Source organism: Acipenser ruthenus, chromosome 45, assembly GCF_902713425.1.
Source record: "Acipenser ruthenus chromosome 45, fAciRut3.2 maternal haplotype, whole genome shotgun sequence".
In the NCBI taxonomy this organism is placed as follows: domain Eukaryota; kingdom Metazoa; phylum Chordata; class Actinopteri; order Acipenseriformes; family Acipenseridae; genus Acipenser; species Acipenser ruthenus.
This window is the reverse complement of record NC_081233.1, coordinates 7,269,920-7,294,746: the sequence shown is the minus strand read 5'-3', so window position 1 is coordinate 7,294,746 and position 24,827 is coordinate 7,269,920. Positions and strand designations below refer to the sequence as shown.

At 39.7% G+C, this 24,827-nt stretch overlaps 3 protein-coding genes across 4 annotated transcripts; 1 reads left to right on the top strand and 2 right to left on the bottom strand.

The window, feature by feature from the left end:
• Positions 1 to 396: 396 nt before the first annotated feature.
• On the bottom strand, positions 397 to 3,802 carry LOC131720931 (G-protein coupled receptor 182-like). 2 transcript variants are annotated; one of them, XM_059013457.1, is made up of 2 exons: positions 3,677 to 3,802; positions 397 to 2,132 (listed from the first exon to the last, which is right to left on the bottom strand). In XM_059013457.1, the coding sequence occupies exon 2, from the start codon at positions 2,122 to 2,124 to the stop codon at positions 1,027 to 1,029; it is 1,098 nt and encodes a 365-aa protein (XP_058869440.1). In that variant the 5' UTR covers positions 2,125 to 2,132; positions 3,677 to 3,802; the 3' UTR covers positions 397 to 1,026. The 2 variants fall into 2 exon arrangements, with proteins under 2 accessions (XP_058869440.1, XP_058869439.1); XM_059013456.1 differs by having other exon boundaries at positions 3,661 to 3,788.
• Positions 3,803 to 5,231: 1,429 nt separating this feature from the next.
• LOC131720882 (G-protein coupled receptor 182-like) lies at positions 5,232 to 9,080 on the top strand. Its single transcript, XM_059013234.1, has 2 exons — positions 5,232 to 5,529; positions 7,184 to 9,080. Exon 2 carries the CDS (start codon positions 7,199 to 7,201, stop codon positions 8,258 to 8,260), a length of 1,062 nt encoding a protein of 353 aa, XP_058869217.1. The 5' UTR covers positions 5,232 to 5,529; positions 7,184 to 7,198; the 3' UTR covers positions 8,261 to 9,080.
• Positions 9,081 to 10,929: 1,849 nt separating this feature from the next.
• On the bottom strand, positions 10,930 to 23,271 carry LOC131720881 (phosphatidylinositol 5-phosphate 4-kinase type-2 gamma-like). Its single transcript, XM_059013233.1, has 10 exons — positions 22,815 to 23,271; positions 20,180 to 20,277; positions 18,406 to 18,502; positions 17,447 to 17,596; positions 16,660 to 16,806; positions 15,629 to 15,667; positions 14,418 to 14,531; positions 13,581 to 13,839; positions 13,204 to 13,307; positions 10,930 to 12,871 (listed from the first exon to the last, which is right to left on the bottom strand). The coding sequence occupies exons 1-10, from the start codon at positions 22,977 to 22,979 to the stop codon at positions 12,791 to 12,793; spliced, it is 1,254 nt and encodes a 417-aa protein (XP_058869216.1). The 5' UTR covers positions 22,980 to 23,271; the 3' UTR covers positions 10,930 to 12,790.
• Positions 23,272 to 24,827: the final 1,556 nt, after the last annotated feature.

The window sequence follows — 24,827 nt, the reverse complement described above, 5'->3', positions numbered from 1 at the left end:
TTTAAAACAGTTTGCATTATAAATAGGGCTTCTGTTTTTCGTTTTTTTTATATTATTAATTTCATTTTTCAGTGCTTATTTTTAGCTGTTTTCAAGTTTTATGTAAATCGCTTTTTTTCAGGGCTTTTGCTTTTTATATATTGTATTCTGTATGACGTTGTTGTTTTCAAAATTCTTGGGCGTTTTTTTTTTTTGTTTGTCACAATATGTATAGTAACTTTCTAGTCGAATTTGACTTTTTTTCACATAATTTTATAGAAAACCGAATCATGCTATTAAGCCAAGTTGACTAATGTTTTGTGTCTTTGTGACACTGATGCAGGCATTGGTAAATTCTTTCTTTAATTGACAACGATAAAATACTGGAATTAAATTCTAAAGATAAAGCAAGGCATGGCCAGTAGGAAAAGTTTATTATGAAAATACAAAAAGCTTCTGAGTTGCTAATGCAGGTGGGAGACTATACACTACACTGTCTCGTCACAACCCAATAAAACGCAGTACGGTAATGTTTTACAATTCATTACACATGCACATTTGAGGACAGGCTACTTTGTATTTTTTGGAGCATTTTTAACTGGCATCTACCTGTTATTTACATTTTCTCTTCAACCGTATTGTTATGACAACTGCCTCTAATTTTGTTAGACGCAAACTTTTAAATGTAATTCTGCAAATACAGCCCTTCAGATGCTTTTATGATGCCTCAATATAAAATAAAAAAACTGAAGCCAAAAAATGATCAATTTCTTGGTGTTTTCCTCCCCCCAGTGATGATAAACCTCAATTTCCTCTGTGTTGAGCTTCATAGTTGGTGTGAAATTTCACTGCTCTGATTACGGGCACGTCTAACTCGACTTTCCTCAAAATAGGACGCAGTTTACAGCCAAAACAAAGATATCACACATTATAAGCAGTATATGTATTTCTAGCAGTGCTTCAGTTCTCTCTCTTTCAATGCATTTAAAAATTCACTATAACACTACCAACACGAATGGCAGTTGAAAAGGATGATGGGTTTTAGGCTCATTTTGCCCATTGTTCTTGGTTGGGGGGTATATCGTTAGTGGCGTTTTCCACCACGACAGAATGGCTTGTGCTGGACCCTGAACCTTCCTTCTCTTTGGGGTTGGCGATCTCTTTGGGGATGTACCGAACCACAGCGTTGATCAGGTTGCTCCTAAAGCCTTTGCTCAGGAAGTTATAGATAATGGGGTTGGCCACACAGTGGAAGAGCGAGATACAGTCCACGATGCAGTAAGAGAAGTAGAGCATGTCTACAAAGTTACAGCTAAACGTTGCATAGGGCAACAGGTCATCCAGGAGCATCAGAAAGATCACCATGTGGCGCGGGATCCAGCAGATCATGAAAACCAGAGAGTAGACATGCACCACCCAGCAACTCCTCCTGCCCTCAAAACCAGCAGTGGCCTTCACAGCGCGGGCGATGAGAAAATTAAAAATGGTGATGACGACGGCAGGGATCAAGCAGCTGCAGGTCAAAGAGAGAATGGTGATGCTTGCGTACCATTCGTTATAGTTGTAGGCCGGGAACATGTAGCATCCTGGCTCGTCCCATTCCATCAATTCCACATGGACGTTCTCCAGCAGAGTCAAGAACAAGGAGAAGGTCCAGAGGCAGGCACAGACGATGCCTCGTTTCCGTTTCTCCTTGAGGCCCCAGGTCTGGGAAGGCCTGGCGATGGCTAGGTAGCGCTCCACCGTCATGTACGTTAGGAAGAAGATGCTGCTGTACATGTTGACAGTGTAGACCAGGTGGGTTAGCTTGCAGAGGGCCCAGCCCCACACCCAGACCTGGTTGAGGGCAACCTCGAGCATCCAGAAAGGGATGGTCAGCACCAGCACCAGGTCTGCCAGCCCCACGTTCAGGACGCAAAAGGTGACCGTGCTCTTGGAGTGCCGCCTCCAGTTGATCCACACCACCAGGACGTTCTCGATCAGCCCTGCTACAAAGATGACCAGGTACAGGAGGAACAGGATTGCCCGCCTCGTGTCATAGTTGAGTTCCAGAGTGCAGTGGTGCATGAACCAGTGGAAAGAGCCATTGAAGTCATAGTCGTAACCAGGGTCCAAAGAGTTGTTGTGGTGCTCCTCAGTGTCCATTGTGCAACCTGGAAAAAAAAAAGGAAGGAGAGTCGGAGATGAACATCTGGGCAGCAGCAGGATATTCAGATCTTTCCAAAGCAGAATGGGTTAAGATTTTGTTAGGTGTAAAGGGTACATAAGGACCTTTTTATTTGATTGCGTTTCATGTTCCCATGTGTTGCTACTCTGATCATTTTGATATGTGGTGCAGATACAACGCGGTTTAGCAGAGTACATCCTAACTGGTGTAATATATAATATTACCTACATAAGATAGCAAAAGACAATAGACAAGTTCATTTTTGCAAATGTACCCCCTATGGTAATTCTATTAAAGATGAATCAACTTCCTGAACAAATATTTCGTTTGTCACTGTGACTCGTGTGCCCGGGAATGAAGTAAGCATTGATAAATAATATAGATTGAACTTTACTTCAGTTTTTGTCTGCGTGAAAGTATACAGCAGCTGAGCTCCAAATATTCCATACAAATCCGAGCGGATTCATTCATATTTCAATCAAATTCTGCCAGGGATTTTGTCCTGTTAATTTTTTTTTAAATAAACTGTGATACTTCAAAGGCAGTCTGTGTTATCTTTTGACCTGATTTAAAGATATAAAAACTGGAGTTCCTTATATTCTCTGATACGCACACGCTAAAAAGTCATATAAAAAATCATTTATAAGTAAGTGCCCTAAAATAAGTTTACTTAACTAAAAGGCTCACTAAATAAAAACTTTTTAAAATGTATTTTTGATCGGAGATAAAGTTTCAAGCAGTCTGCTTTTGTGCTGATGAAACGTTTTTTAACACACAATCAGGGTTGCTTAATTTAATACTTCCATCTATACCAGTCATCACACTCATTTCAGACCAATGTAAGACTTAAACGGGATAAAAAGAAACGTTTTATAATGGCTATATACAGTATATAGAGCCATTAATAATAATAATATAAGGAATAAACTACACCAAAGTGTGCATAAGCCTGTCATTGTACCGAGGGCTTCTGTTGGCAAGATAGCAGGTTTTGTATTGTACTCCTCGGTGTAGTTTATGTGTTATACTTAGTTCTAGCCGTTACAATAGCTTGAAAAAGTAGCACATGTGACCATTCCCCTTCCCTTGTGTGTGTGTGTGTGTTTTTTAATGCTTTGAATTGTCACTGCACTTTCTTTTGTTTTTGTGAAGTGCGCTTGGTTACCGTAGTAAATTCAACTTTCATATCTGTGTCGCTTTAAATACCTGTCTAGGCTTCCCAGACCAGTATACCGCGGAGGGTGTGCGGCTCAAATTCTTCTCCGGTTTAGACGCCTCACTGACAAGATACATTTCGCGTTGCTGCACTGCTGAATTTTCCTATTTCATATTTTGAAATCTAGTCATTTTTTTAATTAAACTGACAGTTTGTGTGTTGTGGTTAAGTCCGTTAAGATGCCCACGTGACCTGTACATAACCTCATAATCTTACAGCTGTACATAAGACTCAACTCTTGAGAGTTCTAATATAATCTATAGGCTGTAAACAATAATAATAATAATAATAATAATACATTGAATTGAAGATACCTTGGGGCTGTAGGCTGATCTCAGATCATTTGCAGGGCGACAGCAATGCTTGGAGTTTGAGCTTTGCAGGAGAGTTGAGTGCAGTAGCATTCAGTGGCAGTGCAGGCAAACTGCACCCTGGCTTTTATTTGAAATGATGATGCGCTTCTGGCAGCCGTGGATAGGATATCCTTGAGTTGCTCTTCAAGGAGACCGGGCTCGCATCAACAGGAAAGCAGGACGGTACAGCCTGTGCCCAAAGAATACTCCCTGCTTTAATCATTAATCAAGGCTTACTCTAAGTACCTGTCTTTGAAAATCTCTAAGTTTGACTTGAAAGTTATCTCCAGTATCTGCTTGACTTGTTGCCTTGAAGTTATAATATGCATGTAGATAAATCCCAGCCTGAAACTTTGCACAGCTTTACACTCTTTTGAGGATACATTCCGAGCTGCCTCTTACTTTCGTTATTGTGAAATCATTTTCAATTGAATTCCCATGAAAGGTTAACTAATAATGGCCCTAATTCCAGTCTTGCAGAGCTGTGAAGCTTTTCTTCCCAGCTCTGCAGGCGATTGCACCTCAATGCTGACCTGGCCACCCCCAGCTTGCTGTTCAGTCCTGGGCCTGTCCTAAGCAGAGACTGAAGGTTGTCTCCAATTGTACCAAATAGTGCAGCGTTTGTTATGTGTTGTGGATTACACTAAAATCAACTGGGAAGGTTCAGACCACCAAATGAATGTCAGATTTGAACTCAGACAGGAAAAGCATGGTCAAAATCTGCAAACATACTGTTCAAAAATACCGTGATAAACCTTTCTAAGGGAGAGCCTGTAGTTTTCTGTTTAATAATGCAGTCTTTTGCTGATATGGATTACCAGGAAAAAAAGTTTACAGTAGTTTGGTCTTGAAACGTCCTTCCTTGTAGATTATCTGCATTCATGTAAAACTAAGCTATATTCCTGGAACTTACTCTAAGAATTAGAACACTAGTCCGGTAGATGAGAAACATTAGTTCCCCTTAAAAACTACACACAGTTAGATACTGTGTATCTTGTTACAAGATATTGTTACATTATTGACATTGCAAGCTATTTTAGGTCCCCTTTAAAACACCAGGGAATACATTTATATATTCATGTGTATCACAAAGTGTAAAGTATCGTAAATGTCTAATAAATCCATGTGAGAATGTAATTGTAATAATAATATTACAATCATTTTACTTAATTTGAAACACATTGCACAAAATAATTTGTATAGGATCTAAAAAAAAAAAAATGTTGCCATTGTCCATTGCACAATTTTTACTGGAAAACCCCTTTCCACGGTGCTTTCCAGTTACTTTTATAACTTTATTGTGAGGTAATGGTTTTAGCCAAACTAATAAAGTTCATTGTTTCTTGGCTTGGAAATTTCAAACCCCCAATCCGTGGTAGATATGCAGGCGTGTCCCCCTCCTCTTTGCACCCTGGATGGGATGACACGGAAAACACACAGACCACATTTCCTGCCGTTTGTGGAATGTGCACCCCGCCCATCCTCAACAGGATAGCATTTGTAAGCACTGTCAATGCAGCTGCACTCTCTACTATATCCTATTTACTGTCTGTACTATACACAGAGCTGTGAGACAAGGATATCAATGCATCGATAGCTTCCCTCCTGCTTTAAGGTATAGAATTCCTCCCAGCCTACACAGTGTTAAATCATCCTAGGCTTGTCAAGACTCCAGCCTACACTCATGACAAACCCCCCTTGTGTACGAGTTTGAAACGCTGCCAGTGCACTCAGCTTTGGAACTTCTTGTGTCGTCGCTCACTTTCTTTCAGGATTTCTGCAGCTTTCACCAGAGCAGTGCCCTGTAACGTTCGGTAATATCTTGTTTTTTTTATTCTTAATGTTTGTTAGTTTTTCAGTTTATTTATAATGTTTCAAGGGGGGGGGGGCTGTGTGTAAGCCCTGAAAGTGTTTAGAAGGAGCTCAGATTGATTTGTTTTTCTAATGTGCACAGACTTGTAAAAGTGTACTGTAGTAAACGCATAGCAAAGTGTAATCAAGTACCGTGAAAGTATGGGAATGTTTAGGTAAGCAGGGTAATGACCAGAGAGGTATTGTAAAGCATTTTAAAAAGCATGTCAATCTGTGGTAAACTATGGTAAATGTATAGTATAATCATGGGAAACCTATGACATCACTGTGCAAATATACCTCGTTTATGTTTTATAAGGGATTTTTTTAAAATGATATTTAATGACAGTATTTGTCCTAGAATTTAAAATGTATTGCCTCTGCAGGATTTTTCAAACTTTTCTGCTGAAAATGCTTTTTGCATTGCTTATTTAAGCTTGCCTAAGCTGCTTATTACTCCCAGTAGGGTGTTCTTTGATTTGAATAACAAGCTTGAACAAATATGAGCTTCTTGGGGTTTTCTAACAGTGCAAAAATAACAGAGACGCTCAGCATTTGGACTAAGTCTGAGCCCTAAGAAAGTATATTACTATAGACCACAATACAAGGAGTGTAGTGAACCCAAGACTAAAAATGGTTAATACAACTAAATAAGTTACAATGGTAAACTGTTACAAGCGGAGGCTTGACCATACTGAAATTGAAACAGATTGTTGGGTCTAAAATGATGTAACCCTGTGGAGTGCGATGGAGAACCAATAGGAAGTTACAAGTTGAGTTTTAGTTAGGTCTAATATCCAAACGACTGGCAAAACTTTGTACAATTTAGAAATACTCCATTTGTTTATTTGACCATTTAAATACTATGGGCATAATTTGCTGTAGGGATTTAAAACATCATCTCCCACAATCATGTTCAATGTACAGACCAAAATATAAAGCTATGGTTAGCCATCAATGCTTGTCAGACTGTGTTGATGTCACCTCCTCTTTTGAAACCTGACTTCCACTATGTTAGTATATCAGCCAAATAGGCATGAGGGCCTGTTATAACTTGCAGCAATAGGAAGTTATAATTTACAACTTCAAGCTGTATTAAAACTTGAGCACCCAAATTAAAAAAAATAATTAAAAAAAAACATGCATTTTTTAAACTTATGCTCAGGTGCTGTAATTTTTGTTATTGATTAAACCATCACCACAAACGTCAGGACTAGATGTATATTGGGGTACAGTATTTGATCCTGATCGCTGTGTTTTTTCAATGCTACTACCATAGGAGCTGAGATTGTCGGCCTCAGCCAATGAGACAATTTTATAGTATGGGGAGAACCATTGAATGCAAATCATAGAAGGGCAGAGAGAGACAATGCATTCTAATGGGGTTATCATAGATTATCTTATTTTATCAAATTATCTTATTTTAGGAGTTGGGACCAGGTCCAACTCCCTACACGTTTTCCTATCCAGCGGAGAGCCCAAGGTTGGGGTCCTACCATCCTTTGTTTAGCATGACAAGCAACCAGCTTAAAAACCACCAGACCAGAGTTCCGGTTCTAGTAACTAGGATTGTTGGCCTGATCTGTTTAGCATTAATTAATTCATTCATTCATTCAGAGTCGTGAGGCAACGATGGACTCCCTGGACCACCACAACCACAGCCTGTCTTTGAACGAGTCGGAAGCAGACTACTTTGAGTTCTTTCATCCCAACTGCCAGGTCACACTGAACCACAACAGCAAGAAGATTGCTCTCTTTGTGCTCTTCCTGGTCATCTTCATGGCTGGGCTGCTGCAGAACCTGCTGGTCATCTGGGTCAACTGGCACTCGCGGCGAGCTAAGGACAGCTCCTTCAACCTCTACATCTTCAACTTGGCCTTGGCTGACCTGTGTGTGGTTCTGGTCATCCCTTTCTGGCAGGTGGACATCCTGTTGGAATACACCTGGCTGTGGGGGGTCTTCTTCTGCAAGTTCACCCATTTCTTCTACTACGCCAACATGTACGCCAGCATCTTCTTCCTTACTGCTCTCACAGTGGACCGCTACCTTTCCGCCACCTCCAAATGGCCCTTCTGGCACAGACGTCAAGAGCTCATCCGAAGGGTGGTTTGTGGGTCCATCTGGGCTCTGGCTTTGGTGCTACCCATTGCTGAGACCATCCATGTGAAGCTTACCGATTTCAACGAACCCATGTGCATGTTCTTGGCTCCCTGGGAAAGCTTCGAAGCCTGGTCTTTAGCCATGACCCTGCTGAATTTCATCTTCGGGTTCTTAATCCCCTTCCCCATCATGCTGGTCTTTAACCTGTTAACATCCAGGAAGCTGCGGTCTGCAGGCACAGCAGAGAGCAGGAGGCACTGTCTTCTCATTTACACCTACATCCTGGTCTTTGTGTTGAGCTGGCTCCCCTTCCACATTGTGCTCCTCCTCCTCACCGTGCACAGCACACACTCCCTGTTGGACTGCTACTCCCTTCATGTGCTCTCCTTCTTTTACGAGGTCATCGAGTGCCTCTCCATGCTGCACTGTGTGCTCAACCCCATCCTGTACAACTTCCTCAGCAAGTCCTTCAGGAACAGGTTCTTCTCGGCTGTGGTGCACTATCTGCCAAAGAACCGTATAGGCACCAATAACCAAGAACTGTCCTCCACCACTCAGCATTCTGTGGTCATCGAGAACAAAGAGGTCCAATAGACAATAAGAGCTCGGTAGGGTGTGGGATTGCTAGCTCCTATCTAGATAGCACTTGGGTAGTGCAGTGGTCCACTCTTACCAAGTTCAGCTGTCAGCAACTGTATGTCAATTGCATGTTTTCTATCAAATGATAAATTGTCTCTAATCTGTTAACTTGCATGTTGTAGCATGGATTAGTATGGCACTAACGCAGCCTCTGACCCTGCCAGCCAGCCAGGTTTCAAGCCATGAATTTTTGAAATCCAAGAACAGTTCATCACATCAATTTTTTTATTTTTATTTTTTTATTAGTAAAACAGATTTACCTCTGGAATCGTCCATTACCGATTCACCAGCATTCTAGTCCTGCATCAGGAATTATTGTCAGTTTCTTACACTACACTTTTACCAGTGCAACCCTTGGCGTAGGAGGCTTTGCAGATTAATTTTGTACCGGTCTTTGTAGTCCTCCAGATTTTTATTTTTTCATGCACATGTAATTTCTGGAATTTCTAACACTGTTCAGTGTTGAACTAAATGCATAATACATCTTTTTTTTTTATTATTTACGACAATCTGCTGAAAAAAATACTCTACGACAGTTACAGAACTTGGTGTGTAAAGTACAAAAGGAAATGTTTGTTAAATTCATAATTGTCCAATATTTGATTTCTAGCTCTATCCACCAGAATGCACATCCCCCAGTTGTATTGGTTGTGTTCAATACTATCTACTAAATTACAAATACTTTTTTTTCAGCATTGCCACTTGTACGTAAGGGTCACTTTATATGTAACATATACCATATTAAATATTGGTCATATTACCAGTATATTTTAAATGAGCTACATTTATTTGAGATAAGGGCGTCTGCTAAGAAATAAATAATAATAATAATAATAATAATAATAATAATAATGTGTTTTTCAGATTTAAGAGATGTGTCAATATAAACCCCTAGATATTTCAAAGTGTCAACTCTCTCCAATGGTGTAGTATTACTTGTAACAATAGAAAATTTGAGAGCCTGAAAACGCAGGACTGCAGTTTGGAGAAAAATAATAAGCATTTATATAGTCACAGAACAGTGTAGATAAGTGGCGCCAAGATCGACAAGCATCTGTTATCACCTGAGTAATCTGTGCTGCAGTATTTGACTTCGAGAAGGTACTTCCTGAAGAACAATTCACCTTCCTGACCCAGCCCAGACCCCTTGTTATCTGGTTTCCTTCATTTGTACTCGCACTTACTTCTTATCAAGCTTCAAGCCTAAAGCAGAGTCAGCACATGTATTCAGCAAGAACCCATATCTCTGACATGAGGAGGGGGGAGGGGGGGGGTTGCAACCACTTGCGGCAACCATCTACATCAGTTTATTATTTGTTGTCAGACAACCCTTGAGCTTTAACATGATACCGACGTTATTAGTGGGGGATGGAGAAGACAAATAATTATGGAGAAAAATAAAGATCACAGGTCACCGCAATAGGCATTCTTGGCAAACTTCAAAGACATGTGGGCCATGATAGATGTTTATTAATCTTGCATACATTTGCAACACCCACCCTGGAACCCTCTTCTCTATCACGTTATGGTGCGTTGTGCAAGCTTCCAGAAAAAAAAGTTTGCTCTCTAGGCTGGTTAAGGTCAGCAAAGAGTTACACAAATTAGTGTTAAGTGTCCCACCTGACAGCTTTATGAAACAGTAGGGACTTAATACACAAAATACTTCCCACTCAAAGCAAGTTTGGCTTGGCAGCGTTTTTGTTTCATCTCATTAATGGTAGTTTAATAGGATCAGAACGCACCAAAAGGGACGCCATGTCCTGACACCTTTTGAACGTCAGCTCTTTGGCGATAACTTGTTTAGCTTATGTTATGTTATCCGCTAGGCTTTTAAAAGGTAGTTTCTGCAAAAGAAACAGGAAAGGTACTGTCAGCATAATCTTAGATCCTGGGAGGGGCCCCATACAAACAGCTCTGACCTCCGTAGCGCAACGAGGGACACATAACATTAGCATTTCAGTGCTGTTTGTTAGACCCCAGTATTTTTCCAGAAGACGGTTCAATTACCTTTCTTTGTATTTATTGTATTCAGTAGGATGGGTCAACACTACCCAGAGCCAATAGGGAGAGGAACGGATACAGTGGCAATCTGAAAAAACATCGAACTAGCTCTGTAGCCGTATTTCATCAAGAAGGGGTGACTGCCATTTAAAAAGAGGTTGCGATTTTGCATTGTAAATCATAGCTAGAACAATACAAAGCAAAACACAGATGACGGCAACAATCTGAAATATCTGTCTACTCGAGTTTCTTCTATTTTAACCTCAGAATTTAAGATAGCGGGTTTAACTTTTTCAGTGCCTTTGGCAAGAGGTCATTTTACGGCCGTGCTTAATAACAAAGCGAAAATTGCTTCTGAGAAGAATGATTGTAGGGAAGTAGATTGAAAGTGCCTACTTACTCTGTTCCAAGATGTCTGCACGCTGCCGACCACATTTTATTGTGTTGCTTGTCTTGTATTTGTCCTTTATTGTTTTCCAGGACCCCCTTGTAAATGAGGCCTCTGTCTCAATGGATAAATCTCCAGGTTAAATAAACATACAAATACAAAATTAAATTAATTAAACCTGAAAGATGGTGTAAAGAAAAAAAAAAAAGGTTTAGTTATTAACCAGACAGATACGTAGCTATTACAAATCAAGGATATTTTATTAACTAACAATTGTATTAAAACAAAAGTATATTACAATAAAAGAGATTCTGGTGTTTCATTTGTTGAGACTCCCCCACTCGTGTGTGTGCAAAAACCAACTAATTAAAATCGTTTTCATATAACACACAACTCACAAGCAAACAATGGAAAGAATAAATAATGGATTATTCAACAACATCATAAAACTCAGAAGCAGGAATAGTTTGGAAAAAGCATTTAAAACATTCTGGTTTGAAAAAGAAAATACAAACTAAAAATTAAACTTTTACTAATATCCGATTCTCCTTTACTTCTGTACACTTTCCAGGTTTTTACTGGAACAATCTTAATTGGTTAGTACACAGTGACACCCAGTAGTGAATGTACTGCTGTTAACGGTTCACTAACTAAGTTTAATATTTTTAAATACATTAGGCCAAAAATAAAATCGAACAACAGCATGTTTATTAGACAGCTCTGTATTGACACCCATCCAGTTGACCTTTATTACAATTCAGTCTCAACACACCTTGGCATATTAAAGTCCTGGGTATGTCTTTTGCCATTCTTTGCAACAGATGGAACACGATTCAGAAACAGGAGATAGATAGTCTAGGCTATGGACCAAGATCATGGAAGTTTCCACCCCAGCTAAAACATTAACTCAAAATCAACATTTACTGCTTGCTAATCAGGGTAATAATATTGACATTAATAAACTGTATAAATAAATATAGCCGCCCCTGCATGTATGATGAACGTTTCCTGTATGGACTGAAGTAGGCCATAAATACAGGTGTACCCCGACAGTAAAACCTCTTGTCCAAACAAATTAAGACCAGGGGATGCTACTGGGAAAACTCCCAATCAAGAAACCTCCCACAAAGATCAAATTCAATCCCTTTACCTACAAATACATAATGTGCTGTACAGCACTGCACTCTTGTAAATACTAGAGACTAGTGAATATTTTATAACTTGGGCAGAAGAGCACAGCACACAACAAGACAGGTTAACCAGGGGCTGTTTGGATAACAGAGGATCGGATAATAAAGACTTTACTGTACAGGCATGTAAAAAACAAAACACAAAGGTTGTACAGCAGTAGAAACCAACCAGAAATAACTAACAAGGGGTCTGAACAACATTAAAAACCTGAAACAGATTTTTCCTTTATCTTAAATAACCAGATGCTAGAACAGGTTCTTTAGTGCTTAGTTGGCTTAATGACAAGCGTTGGGGTTTAAACTCAGGAGTCTTTGCATTACAAACTCAATGCACCCATTCTGCTTAGAAATCTTCACGCTATGTAAAGAACTACATTTTCAAGAATAATTTTGAAATCTAAAGCAAATTCTACCTAAGTTAGATTGTCATGTTTCTGAGATATAAGAGCAACAAAAACCTTTGTGCGTGCCATTGCTTTGTATGTAAAGAAAAACAGATTTTGGAAGACAAACAAACAGCTAATAACTTAGGATAAGGGAAAGTAGCAAACACATGTTTAAACGTCAGCAGGCATGTAATAAAAAATGTAAAAGACGACAAGCACTTTTTTGCTTTAGTACAATACAAACACGTAAATACATTATTTAGAAATGGACAAACAGATATGCCTGGAAAAAAAAAAACACCACACGATTATATAAATACAGTACCACCAATTTATTCCTGTATTAGTATAATAAAAATAGTATTTTTATTTTCTTAAATAAAAGTTTAAAAATGTACATCCTCAGAATCGGAATAGGAATAAGAGGTAGGAATGAAGACCAGGAAAAAATAAAAACTTTGCCTTCAAGAAGTACAGAAACGTCTGGAGTGAGTAGTGAAGGGAGGGGGGCACGCACAGGCTATGCAAAAATATTAGTGATGAAATCACGAAAACGTTTGGCGTACTGTTCAGGGTTTACTGTCGAGATTTCAGCGCCAGCCTAGAGAAAGAGAACAGAAAAAAACCACATATATTTTTAATCTCTATAAACACTGGACATAATTGCTATATAAATCACCAAAAAAAAAAAAAAAGGTTTTGTCAGATCAAATAGAGAACAAAAACAAAACGCATTTCCCGCCCCCCCCCCCCCCCCCGGTGGGCGTAAGCTAAGGGGAATGTCACTTTAGATTAAAAGGTTTGTAAACATGAAGTAAAATGGATGTGTGTCAAAGATCTGTAGGTTAAAAACAATGGGGCAGTGAAATGGTTTGTTAATGCAGCCACCTCTAAGAGATCTTTAAATGAAAGCAGAAACACTGGTTCTCTTACCCCGTGTTTGACGGTTTTGGCAGCGTGTGCCGCTTTCTTCTTTGCGTCGTACTGCGTCAGGATATCTATCAGCCCCATGAAGTACACCTCTTTATGGGGAGCCCCTGTTGATTGAAAATAAAGTGTTTACATTTGCATACTTTCCATACACAATACAGTCACGGCTGCTACTGTGCAGGGACCGAAAAGCGCCACAGGAATAAGAAATAATGATTTCGAGGCTATTTCTGAATAAACTCAGAAGGCATTGGGCTGGCATTCACCAACAAGTCATGTATTTTCAGGTGACAGATTCATGTTACAAGCCAGAGAACCACACACTCGCCTCTCCCTTACGAGTTCATTATGTTGGTACAAAGAAAAAGATCTGCATGTACCTTGTGCGCTTTTGATTGCATAGACATCAATATAGGGGTCGAACTCCCCCGGTCCTAAGGGTTTGTGGGCATTGAGGTAGCCGCCTATGCCATCTGGAGAGTTCCCGTAGGACCCCATCGAGGACACCATGCCCAGCCCATTCTCTAACTCCACCTCCTCCTCGTTGGCCACCTCCTCTTCCTCTTCTAGCTCCACCCTCTGCACGTCATGGATCCCCACAAGCAGACTATAGTCCATGATCTTCAGATGAACCAGGAACTGAAACACAACAGACATTCTACTTCTATTAATGATGTGGGAAAATAAACCTTGAGGACTTGGGTTGGGCATGACATTTTCAATGATTATGGGCTGCAAAACTATCACTGTCGACAACATTATCTTAAGTCGTGTTTTATTAAGGCCCTTTAATTTCTCCCTAGTTAGACGTTCCTCTTGAGCTCTTTCTTTTTTTCTTGGTCCAGGATGGGACAGGTAAAAATCATCATACGTTAGCTGGTTCTCTCAGAACAGGTCACACATATAGAAATACAAAAGTAAAAATATATATATACATATAAAATTACAAAACAAATAACCAACCGTCCAGTGATGGCAGAGAGCAACAGAGCAGTGTAATAGTGAAGTAATTCTACTTTAAATCAGTTTTGACATCAAACCAACATTTAGAGACAAAAAAAAAAAGTTCCGTTCTGGCTTACTAAAAGAAACTTGACAAATGATTTGACCTCACATCAGAAGACAAGTCAAAGTGTTTGTTGTGAATTTATTAAGATTCTTTTAGTATTTCTAAATAGTTTGTATACTTATGGGCGAGACAAGAATGAAAGACTCACATCCACATCTCTATTAAGCTTCTCCATGAACCTTTCCTTCTGCTCCTCATCAACATACACTTTTTGGCATTTGTTTAGGAAGTCCATGTCTTTAAATGTCGGTAATTCCTTAACCTGCAGAAAAGGGGAGAAGAGAGAGACTGATCACCACTGCAGGCCTACTTCAAACTGACCAGCGACACACATTACACTTTGATAAAAAATTATAATTTTTTAAAAAAATTTCTTGCTTCCACAAGATGCACTGTTGTAACACACAGTCCTAGATGCTTAAATATTTAGCAATGTGCATCTAATTTAAATTGATAAAACACCCACAGGTCAATGTGTTAATGTGCATTTGTCTGTACATTTAAGTGAAAAGAAAGGACAGGAAGCCGCATAGTTTTTGAATGCTCCGTTAGTCAATTATAAAATCACCCATTAATTCAAAACGCTCAATCAGAATTCAAAAGTAAACCATACATAGTTTGACTGGGTTTCTTACAGCTTTCCCAGCTGCAATACCTCCACATGGCTGCTAGATGGCTCTGTAGGACAAAGTCACTGTAAGCTCGGCTGAAACCATATCCAGCCATTTCAGATTAATTAATATGGAAAAGCCACAGCCTTCATCTATAAAACACCTGGGGCTCTAAATTCCATTAAAAAGGTATTAAAACAACCACGATTTTATTGCACAGGCCCTGTGTTGTCTCGCTTGGCATACAGGCAGCGCGGAAATCAATAAGTAGGGATTTTGGAAGGAGATTAAAAAGCGTTAGACACTGGGAGAAGACGTTCAGCTAAACTGAGGAGGCTGCTGCACCTCATTTTAGAAGGACTGCATCATGTAAAAAAAAAAAAAAAAAAACACATTGGCACCATATTAGTATTATCATTATCAGGTTAAAGTCTTGGTTGTTTAGTGTTTTGAAACTATAAGCCATTTCAAATATTCTTGTTTGTCTTACAATTTTGTGAATGACAAATGAACAGTAAGAGACAAGTCCCTCTTGCATGTTCCGAGTGAAATAAGCAGCACACAACGCCTCTGTGCAGCACCTGTGAAATTAAAAACAGCCGCACTCACAGGACTGGTTTACAACACAAAAAGCTTGCTTGTGAAGCGTGAAGGACGTTGTCAACCCAGCTGCTTAACAGAGCGGAACGGTAATCACCGAGAAACGGTCAATTGAAATGCATTTATTATAAATTAAAATATCTAGTACCTTTTCCTTGTCGCTGGCTTCACGAGACACCAAGGATCCCTTAAAAATAAAATAAAAACACATCAACTTAATCCGATGTACCTTAAAATGATAACTAAAACAACGTCTGCACAGATAGTAATTCAACACGTTGTTTTAATAAGGTATGCACATCCATGAAACATTGTACTGCATTCAGATTTTTTTTTTTTTTTTTTTTTAAATATAAAAGCAGTGATACTGAAAGCAACTAGTAAAATCCTCTGAGAATTGTTACCATGAATTAATTTAATTTGCTTTAAATTTATGTAAAGCCAGGGGGGTGGGGGGGAAAGGAGATCTGTCAGGAATGCATTGAAAATCTATTAGAAACCAAGGCTTTGATATGGTCGAACACAGCTTAACATGCTGTTGCAAGTAATGTACATTGCATTGACAGCTGCCCATGCCTCAGATTTTCAATCATCTTCAACCAGGGGGTGTTAATACTCTGACACAGGCTTATATACGTAAACGAAAGGAGTTGCTTCTGACTGAGTTCAAAGCCAACACCAAGAATAAAGACAAGAACCTGCAATAAGTGGGTAGCGTACACCGAAAAGAAACTGCAGTGCAGATCAGCTGGGTGCTCAGTTGTTCACAGCAATCTTAACACTCTGTCCATTCTTATAATAATATGATTGATTTCTTTTTTTTTTTTTTTTTTTTTTTTTAATTCATGATATAGACAGAGCTTTTTCAAATAAAACTCCATAGGCACTTCCTGGTACCTTCTTATTTCCTGTGCTGCAGGTCACTTGGTTTGATTACAGCAAGATCATTGGGTTTGACCATCTCAGCCCGACAGAACAGAACGTGATTAGGTATCAGGAAGCTGCAGCAGCAACTTATCAGTAACGTTGTACTAGGGGAAAAAAAAGCATATACCCACGTACAAGCTCATGAGCCTATCTGCGTGAATATAAAAGTAATAATTATTCTGAATTTTAAAATAAATTGTTTTTTTGATGTCCTGCAACAAAAAAAAGGGGGCAGCAGTTGTCAGCTCTTACCTTCAGGTCGTACTTTCTGTGCACTATCAGCCGGTGGCTGAACATGTTTCTCATCACGAGCATGTAGGTGTCCTCGCTGTCCACACTCAGACGGTACATTCCCAGGAACTGGGGGAGCAGGGTGCTGCCGTGGCACTTCACGACGTACTGAGAGCAAGGGGAAGCACAGCACAGGATTACAAGGGTGGACACAAGACTCTGTTACACGCCAAGAACTAACACTCATGATGCTGTAACGAATCCAGGGATGGCAATATTTATTATGATTTTTTATTATTATTTATTTTTTAGCCTCATCCAGGGCGACTTACAATTGTTACAAGATATCACATTATTTCACATTATACAGATATCACATTTTGTACATACAATTACCCATTTATATAGTTGGGTTTTTACTGGAGCAATCTAGGTAAAGTACCTTGCTCAAGGGTACAACAGCAGTGTCCCCCACCGGGGATTGAACCCACAACCCTCCGGTCAAGAGTCCAGAGCCGTAACCACTACTCCACACTGCTGCCCTGTATTGCATAGCAATGTTACCCAGTCCAGGTTTTACTGCGAGCTTGATTAGCCCCAGTATATGGGTAACAGCTCAGGTGTGTCTTATGAAACTCACAGTAAAGAGCTCAGCATCAAATGGCATGCCAGGATTAAGGTGCAGTCTTTCTCTCACTTTCAAAGCTGTGAGGGAAGCTCTCTTAGCGTCTGTCTGTCTGCCTGCCTGCACTCAATGCCATAATCCCTCTAAAAAACGCACACATGCAGGAGAAGAGGGTGGTCCTACCTGATGATAGTCCGAGAGGATGCTGTGCACGTCGGCTACGTCTTCGCTGGAGATCTGCTTGATGACCAGCGTCTTGTCGTACGAGGTGAGGAACAAGCCGTCCCCATGGGCGAATTCTCCAGTGAAAGGTGGGCTGCGAGCCAGGGAGACCTGCAGGCACAGACATGACACCGGGGTGGAGAGACAGTAACAGCAATACACAAAAACCAATAAGAACGGGTACTAGGTGGTGCTGGGTAAAGGAATTTAAGCCTTGAAGCCTGGGTATGTGGTCATGACTGGGTGGGACTGTTTTCTCTTATTCTATTTTATTTTAAATCGTTGTGATAAATTGCATTCTGATGTTATTTCATTCATTTTGTTTACAGTTTTATTGTGAAGTGCATTGGGATCATGCACTGGCGGTTGCATTTTAGCGGTCAGTTCGTTCTTTCAAAGGAGCACCCATCGTACAGTTTTTTTTTCACAGTTAAATGGCAAGCCGACGTCTAAGCCTATTGTATTGTAATAATCAGCAGCTCTGGCGAGCAGAGCATTTCAGTGACTTCACCAATATGTTTTAGAAATGTTCTGATCCTATTGTAAGTAATGGGAACCAGCCCTGCAAAATCTACTGTTCATAACTGAAGTAATGGCTCTGGTTTTGCGTGTGTTTTATAAACAATTATCTGCATTTAAAAAAATAAATATATTATTAAAGACTGCTAGCCTTATCTTGAGGCATTTTCAAGGAGCTTATAAAAAGTGACACTGTCACAGACCATTACATTTCATAAGAGCTACAGTATCTGGATGAAGATAATTTTCTTTAATCTTATTTCTCAGATTCCTGGCTTTGTAATCTGATAAACAGAAGGGTGCACAGCAAAGAGACTGGTGGCACATGTTTATATTCACATGTTATGATGGAGATATCCCATTAAAACCGCATCTAGTTCTGAATTCTTCCATGTCTGTACCTGATAATCTAGGTCGTCTATTCCAAAGCGCTCTCGAAGATTTCGAAAGACCTGCGGACAGTATTCCTTAAACTTGAAATGCCCAGGAAGGTTTTCCCTGCAATTGTAACAAAAAAAAAAAAAACACATTACTTGATGCTTCTTGATGTAGTTTTATAGCAATAGTTTTACATCAATAGCCAGGGCACATACCAATTTTGCTGAAGAGCTTCATTAGCCTGGAGCTTATTTTCATGTTCTCAACAAGTTCAGTCGAAGTATTATATTTTATAATTAACCACAAAAAAAAACTAAAAAAACTCCCGTCCACGAAATACTTAAATCTATACAAGTTCACACAGTAAACAAAGAAAACTCATAAACTAAGCTTTTAACCTGAAACTGTCTCGTTTAATAGGGAATCTTGATTTTTATTTAAATTTGTTTCAAAGTTGTTTTTTTTTAATAGTACCTTGACACATTGTAAGACACTGTAATTGAACACTGTATGTGAACACCAATGCTTATGCGATGCTTCTGTGAACATAAAGCTTATCTGAGAGTTAATACTTTACACAGACGGTTTAAACATTTAATCTGCTTTTTTGCCTCATATATATATATATATATATATATATATATATAAAAGAAAAACTCTTTCAACAGCAGATCAGCACAGAGATCTAAATACAATCAAAACAAAGACAACAGCCTAGAAAAGGTAACTCTTAACTCCACACAGGGAGAGAGGTAAACTGATTGCATGACCACTGTGCAAGGCACTGAAACTACTCAGTTAAGTCGTTATCTTTCTGTACGGTTGAATTTGTCAACATAACATATTGCATGCTTCAATTCTGCTTCGTCTTTGAAGCTGCTACGGTATTACTGTACAAAAAGGTCAGGCTGTGCTAACAGACCTGCCGATTCAGCACAAAAACAAAAAAGGACTTTATGCAAGCGCTGTACCACTTTAAAGAAAAAAAAAAAACACACAAGCTGGTAATGAATTCCACAGAGGATTTAAAGGGATTGAAGAAAGTGCCAAGTTTCTCTCCTTTTTCTACTTTCTTGTTCCCTCCGAAGCTAGCCCTGCTCTGTGCCTCTGTTAATGTTCGAATGATCACCCAGGTCTTTACACATACACAGGAACAGTGGCTTGAAAACCTGGTTCCAGGAGACCTAGTTTGAGGCACCTTTACTGCATCAAACCCCAAATCTCCCCTGGTGTGCCGTGCAGTGGCAGTTTCTTCTGAAACCAAGTTCCGAGCCACCAAAGTGGCTTCATGTTCCCTAACAACGTTATCACTGGTCTTCCTTTTCTGCTGATCTCTTGGTTCTTCGCTCTTTTTCGTTTTTCGAATACCATGTTATTGATGAAAAGCTGCTGCTGCTGCCTCCTGGTACCTAATCACATCCTGTTCAATCAGGCTGTAATGGTCAAACTCAATAGTCTAGCTCAGGGGTGTCCAAAGTTGGCCCTTCCACCCCAGATACTTTGTTCCAACCCTGTTCTGAATTGTTTAACTGAACCCATTAAACCTACATCCAGAACTTGGAAGTAGTTAATTATATCATTTTATCTGTTAAACCTGTAGTGGCCCTCCAGGACAGTGACTGAACACCCCTGGTCTAGCTGTACTCAGACCGTGTGACCTACAACACAGGAAGTTGTAAGAAAACCAGGAAGCAGCAGCATCTGTGGAGTTCTATTTGAAAAAAAAATGACTCTGTGTTAAGGTTGCCCTGCGCAACCGAGCATCCAGCTGAACTGCGCTGCAGAATCGGTACCCACTTATTAAAGAGATGGTTGTTGACTTTGATCTTGGTGTTGGCTTTGAAGTCATCAGGAAGCAACATCACAGGAATGGGAACCTGGTTCAGATCATTGATCTACAGAAAGAGAAACCACACACAATCTAAAAGACGTTATCAAAAGAAAAGAAAAAATACATTGAAAACAATTCTGCATTACAGAGGGGACATGAAACCACGATGTTGAAAGATGTGTGTAGGGGGTGAGGGTTAATTAATTTTGTGCCAGGTGCAGTTGCATTCAGGGCAACGCTCGCTTTCCCACAAAGTTCCAATGCCTGGGGTTTCTCAATCCTGGTCCTGGGGACCCCGTGTCTTCTGGTTTTCGTTCCAACTGAGCTCTCAATCACTTAATTAAACCTGTAACTTAACTAATAATGCGCTTAATTAGATCTTTAATTGTTCTCAGCTCCTAAAAAGATGCCGATTTCAAATTACTTATAAAACTCTACAGTTAACTTGAAATTCCCAACTGTTTAAAAGCTGAAAACAATTTAAAAATGCCTAATTAAGCTAATGAATATTTCAATTAAGTAATTGAGAACTCAGTTGGAATGAAAACCAGAAGACAGTGGGTCCCCAGGACCAGGATTGGGAAACCCTGGCTTAGAACGTACCTGCAGTGTAGCAGATGAAAGCTGGGTACACACAGGGTTTCAGTATTCCCTTATCAGTGAATGGTGAAATACGAGACCTGCAGGTATTCCAGTCAAGATGTTATCAGTGCATGAACAATGACAGCAAATGGAAAAAGAGTTTTATTAATTATTCATGTTCCTTCTCTTTGCAAGTGCATAATAGGGGCTTCTGTTTTTCTGTGTCTATTATGCATGATCATACTGTTTATATACGTTTTCTTTTTTGAGGACGGATGTCTGTTTGTTTGTTTATATGAAAGCTTGTTAGTCTTATAACTGAACAACTTGTTGGATTGATTTGAAAATGTGTTTATGCCTTCAAAATAGTGATGGAATGAAACGTTATAATGTTAACTAAACCATGCTAAAAGGATATCTATGTGTTAAAAAAAATGGTAATGCAAAGATTGTAAAGACCAGAAGGAAGGTAAAGCAGATTTTAAAAAAATAAGAAAAACACTGTGACCCATGATAATAAACTCTGCTAAATGCATAGTAGGGGAACGCATTAGAAAACAGTTATTCTTATGGTTTGTTCCCTTTTTCTGTGTTATTTTTAAATAAAATGTTAAGCTTTTTGTATGTGGCCAAAAAGCTGCAATTATGAGGCTTTTTTTTTTTTTTTGCACTGTTTGAAAACCATATTGAGCGGTTCTTTCTTGTAATGCCAGAAAGCAGTTTGAAATGGACCGAGGCATCCCGAGTATAGCTCAAACCAAATAACAGAACCGACCCGCCAGTGCTGTGTCGCTGGGATAAACGCTGGTTGTGTTGTATTGATCATTTTCTGTTAAAACCTAAATTCAGAAACCTATGTAAAATCTTCCATTGCTGTGATAACAGCAGCAACAGGAGTTAACTGCTGGGCTTCTTCTAGGGTGACTGAAGTGCCCTGGGTTTTAATGGACTAAGGGCTGCTGTGCGGTTTAAACTGGAAAGGTCTGATGTACGATGCTGTTGAATGTAAAAACATACACCAAAAAATAACTGAGAATGACTGTCAGAGAGCTTTAAACCTGACTGGCGGCATCACAAAAGCCCGGACGAAATATACTTGATGACAAAGCAATAAACCCAACCATCAGCCTGCGCTACCTTTGTGACACATTAATCCCACAAAGAGAGTATCAAAAAGCATCCGTCCCACTACCAAGCCACGCTTGTGACAGCAGCATTGTTCGGGTTTAATTCCAGTGGGAAACTCGTCCCAGCTGCATGACAGCGTGTGAAATTCAAATAAACAGAAAACACACTGTGCACGCTCACAGGCACCTCAGAAACACCCTGTCAGCTCTGTCAAGCTTCACATAGCTACACATATGGAAGATGCAAATGCATGACCCGATATGAGAATGCCATATATTAAGCAATGAAAAAAAACTGTCAAATCAAAAATAGTTCTTTCAGCTATTTTCAATATTTCATGCAAAGGGTTCATGGTTCCACAATCACATTCAGTTTGACACATTATTCTATAGCATGCTGTGCTGTCTGGAAAGCAGACCCTGTTGACAGTGCAGTTTGTTTACATTCCCCTAGTAGTCTGTCCCCTAGAAATCTGCTTGCCACCACATGAGCAAAACAGACAGGACGTGCAGCAGGAGGGGGTTATGGTTGCAGGACTGGCAGCCTAATTTACATGGAGCTTATAAAGAATTCTAGATTGAATAACTAACCTGGCGTCTGATATCACGTTAAGTGTCTGAAAGTTGCTTTTTTTAATAAATAAGTATCCGTTATGCCAGGACAACTTTTCAACTTTTAATTTATTGTTATCAAAATTCCCTCCTCTTACTTTCTCCGGTTTTCACAGTAACGCAGTTTTGGATTAAACTAAGTTGTACAATTTTAATTTAACTCAGAACTGCTGACTAACTGAGGTCTCATATCGTATCAAAACGCACGTTTTTTTATTAGAAAAGTCTAAAGTGAGCACAAAAACTATAAATAATAATAATAATAATAATCACGACTTACCGAGTGATTCACTCCCCACATGAAGACGCTGAGTACGGGGTCGCTTGCCCGGAAAACCTCCACTTTCTGTTGCACAAAATGCTTCTTTTTCGTCTTGGTTTTGTTTTTGGAAGTGACATGCACGGAGTTGAGAGTCGGTGAGGCGGCGTTACTGGCAGACGCCATGGCAGTAGCAACTTCTCTTTCGTTAACTTTTTCCTACGTGTTTTTTTTATTTTATTCTAAACTAATTATTTATTTGTTGACACTGTTCAGACTGTATTAACTTGTAATATGAGGTATAATTCGTAGCCGGAGGCGCTGCCTAACTAAGCTCCACAAAGCCTGTCTAAATGCTTCTCTCTCCTCCTCCTCCCCCCAGAAAGCAACACGACAGTAACAGTTTCACCTGAGCGCTGGTCACGTGTCGCGCCAATCTCACAGGTGAGCACAGCTGCCAAGCCCGCTTGTTTTTTTTTTTTTTTATTGAGAGTCGCGGAGGGTTTTTTTGCACTATAGGTGACGTGACAAAGTTAAAAATGGTTGTAGGGGTGGGTTTGGTGATTGACTGGCGTCAATGTATAGGCACGTCATTAGAAAAAAAAAAGATGGAATTTGTATAAACACCCCCACTCCCCCCTCCATCTGAAATGGGTTGGGCTTGTTTTGAAAGGCAGTGCCGCTTTTTTTTCTCTCGTGAGACTTGGCAACACTGCAGGTGAGTCAGTCGCTGCAGGTAGACCCCCCCCCCCCCCTTACCCCCCCTCCGTCACGTGATTTTTCTTCTGGAAAATTACTGAACATCGATTGCAGACTGACCCCTCTCACGTGATAATGTGCTATCCGCTGGCGCTGAGCTTCATTAGGGTATTATTAGGGTAGTAGCATAGTCAAACTGTACTGGGACGGTATCAATAACGATAGATAGTTTTCTTTATTTTCTGAAGATACTAGTGATTGAAGTCTTATTTAGGTTTCAGTTCTTGTCCTGTTTCTTCATCATTTTACACAGCTGGGCTGGGGTCAGGATTGCCAGATTCCTGACAGAAAAATAGCGACCTCGTTCTTCAAAACAAGTCCAAACAAGACCCAAACAAGCGCAGCCCATGTTAGAGTATGGGCGTTTATATAAATTCCAACCCGCGACTCTCAAAAAACAAGCCCAATTTCGCTTATTATAACCGGACCTGGCAACTCTGGCTGGGATATTCACAAGGTGGTCAAATGACTCAGCCACGCCCCTACAATGAAACGGTGTCGTTTACACTGTACAGAATTTGGAAGGAAAAAATATATATAGAAAACACGTCATGACTGCTTAATTTGTAATGCAAATAGCATCCCAGAGATATGTTGTGTAAGATATTTAATCTACTAACAACTTCAGTGTGTTGTTTAGCATTATGGGATGTGATAAATAAAGTATTTCCCAAGGCAATAAAGTTAAATTCTGCAAATGCCCAATGGTAGTTCTATTAAAGATAAAACAACTTCCATACTAAATATACTTTTTTTTTGCCATGGGCTAAATCCCATTTTATAGATCCCTGTCATTCAGAGATGGGTTAGCGACTGAAGAATTCTCACATATACTGCGTGCCTCCAATTTAATCTCCCTTCAGACAGAACTAATGGGATGGTGTCAAAGTCAGTGAGGACACACTGTGAGGTCTGTAAATGCTGGGCAGTGTCAGACACTTGTTAGAATTCCCTGGAATTACTAACACAGGTGTTAAATAGTGAATAGCTGGAGCTGTATATTCCATATACTTATTTGTACCAGAGTCACGCCTTTACAAAAACATACTGGAGTGACGTTGCTGGATACAGTAACATTGCAGCAGTGGTACTACAGAGGACACAGAAGCTCAGAAAAAGCAGTATATTGAATCAGATGGGTTGGACAGAAAAAAAAAACAAACAAACAACCACGCCCTTACTGTTTTAAAAGCCTACCTCAGTAAATCTGCATAGTCATTTTGCAGTTGGTTGTACTATGTACTTTTTACCACTGTTTGCTGTGCTGGTTTGATT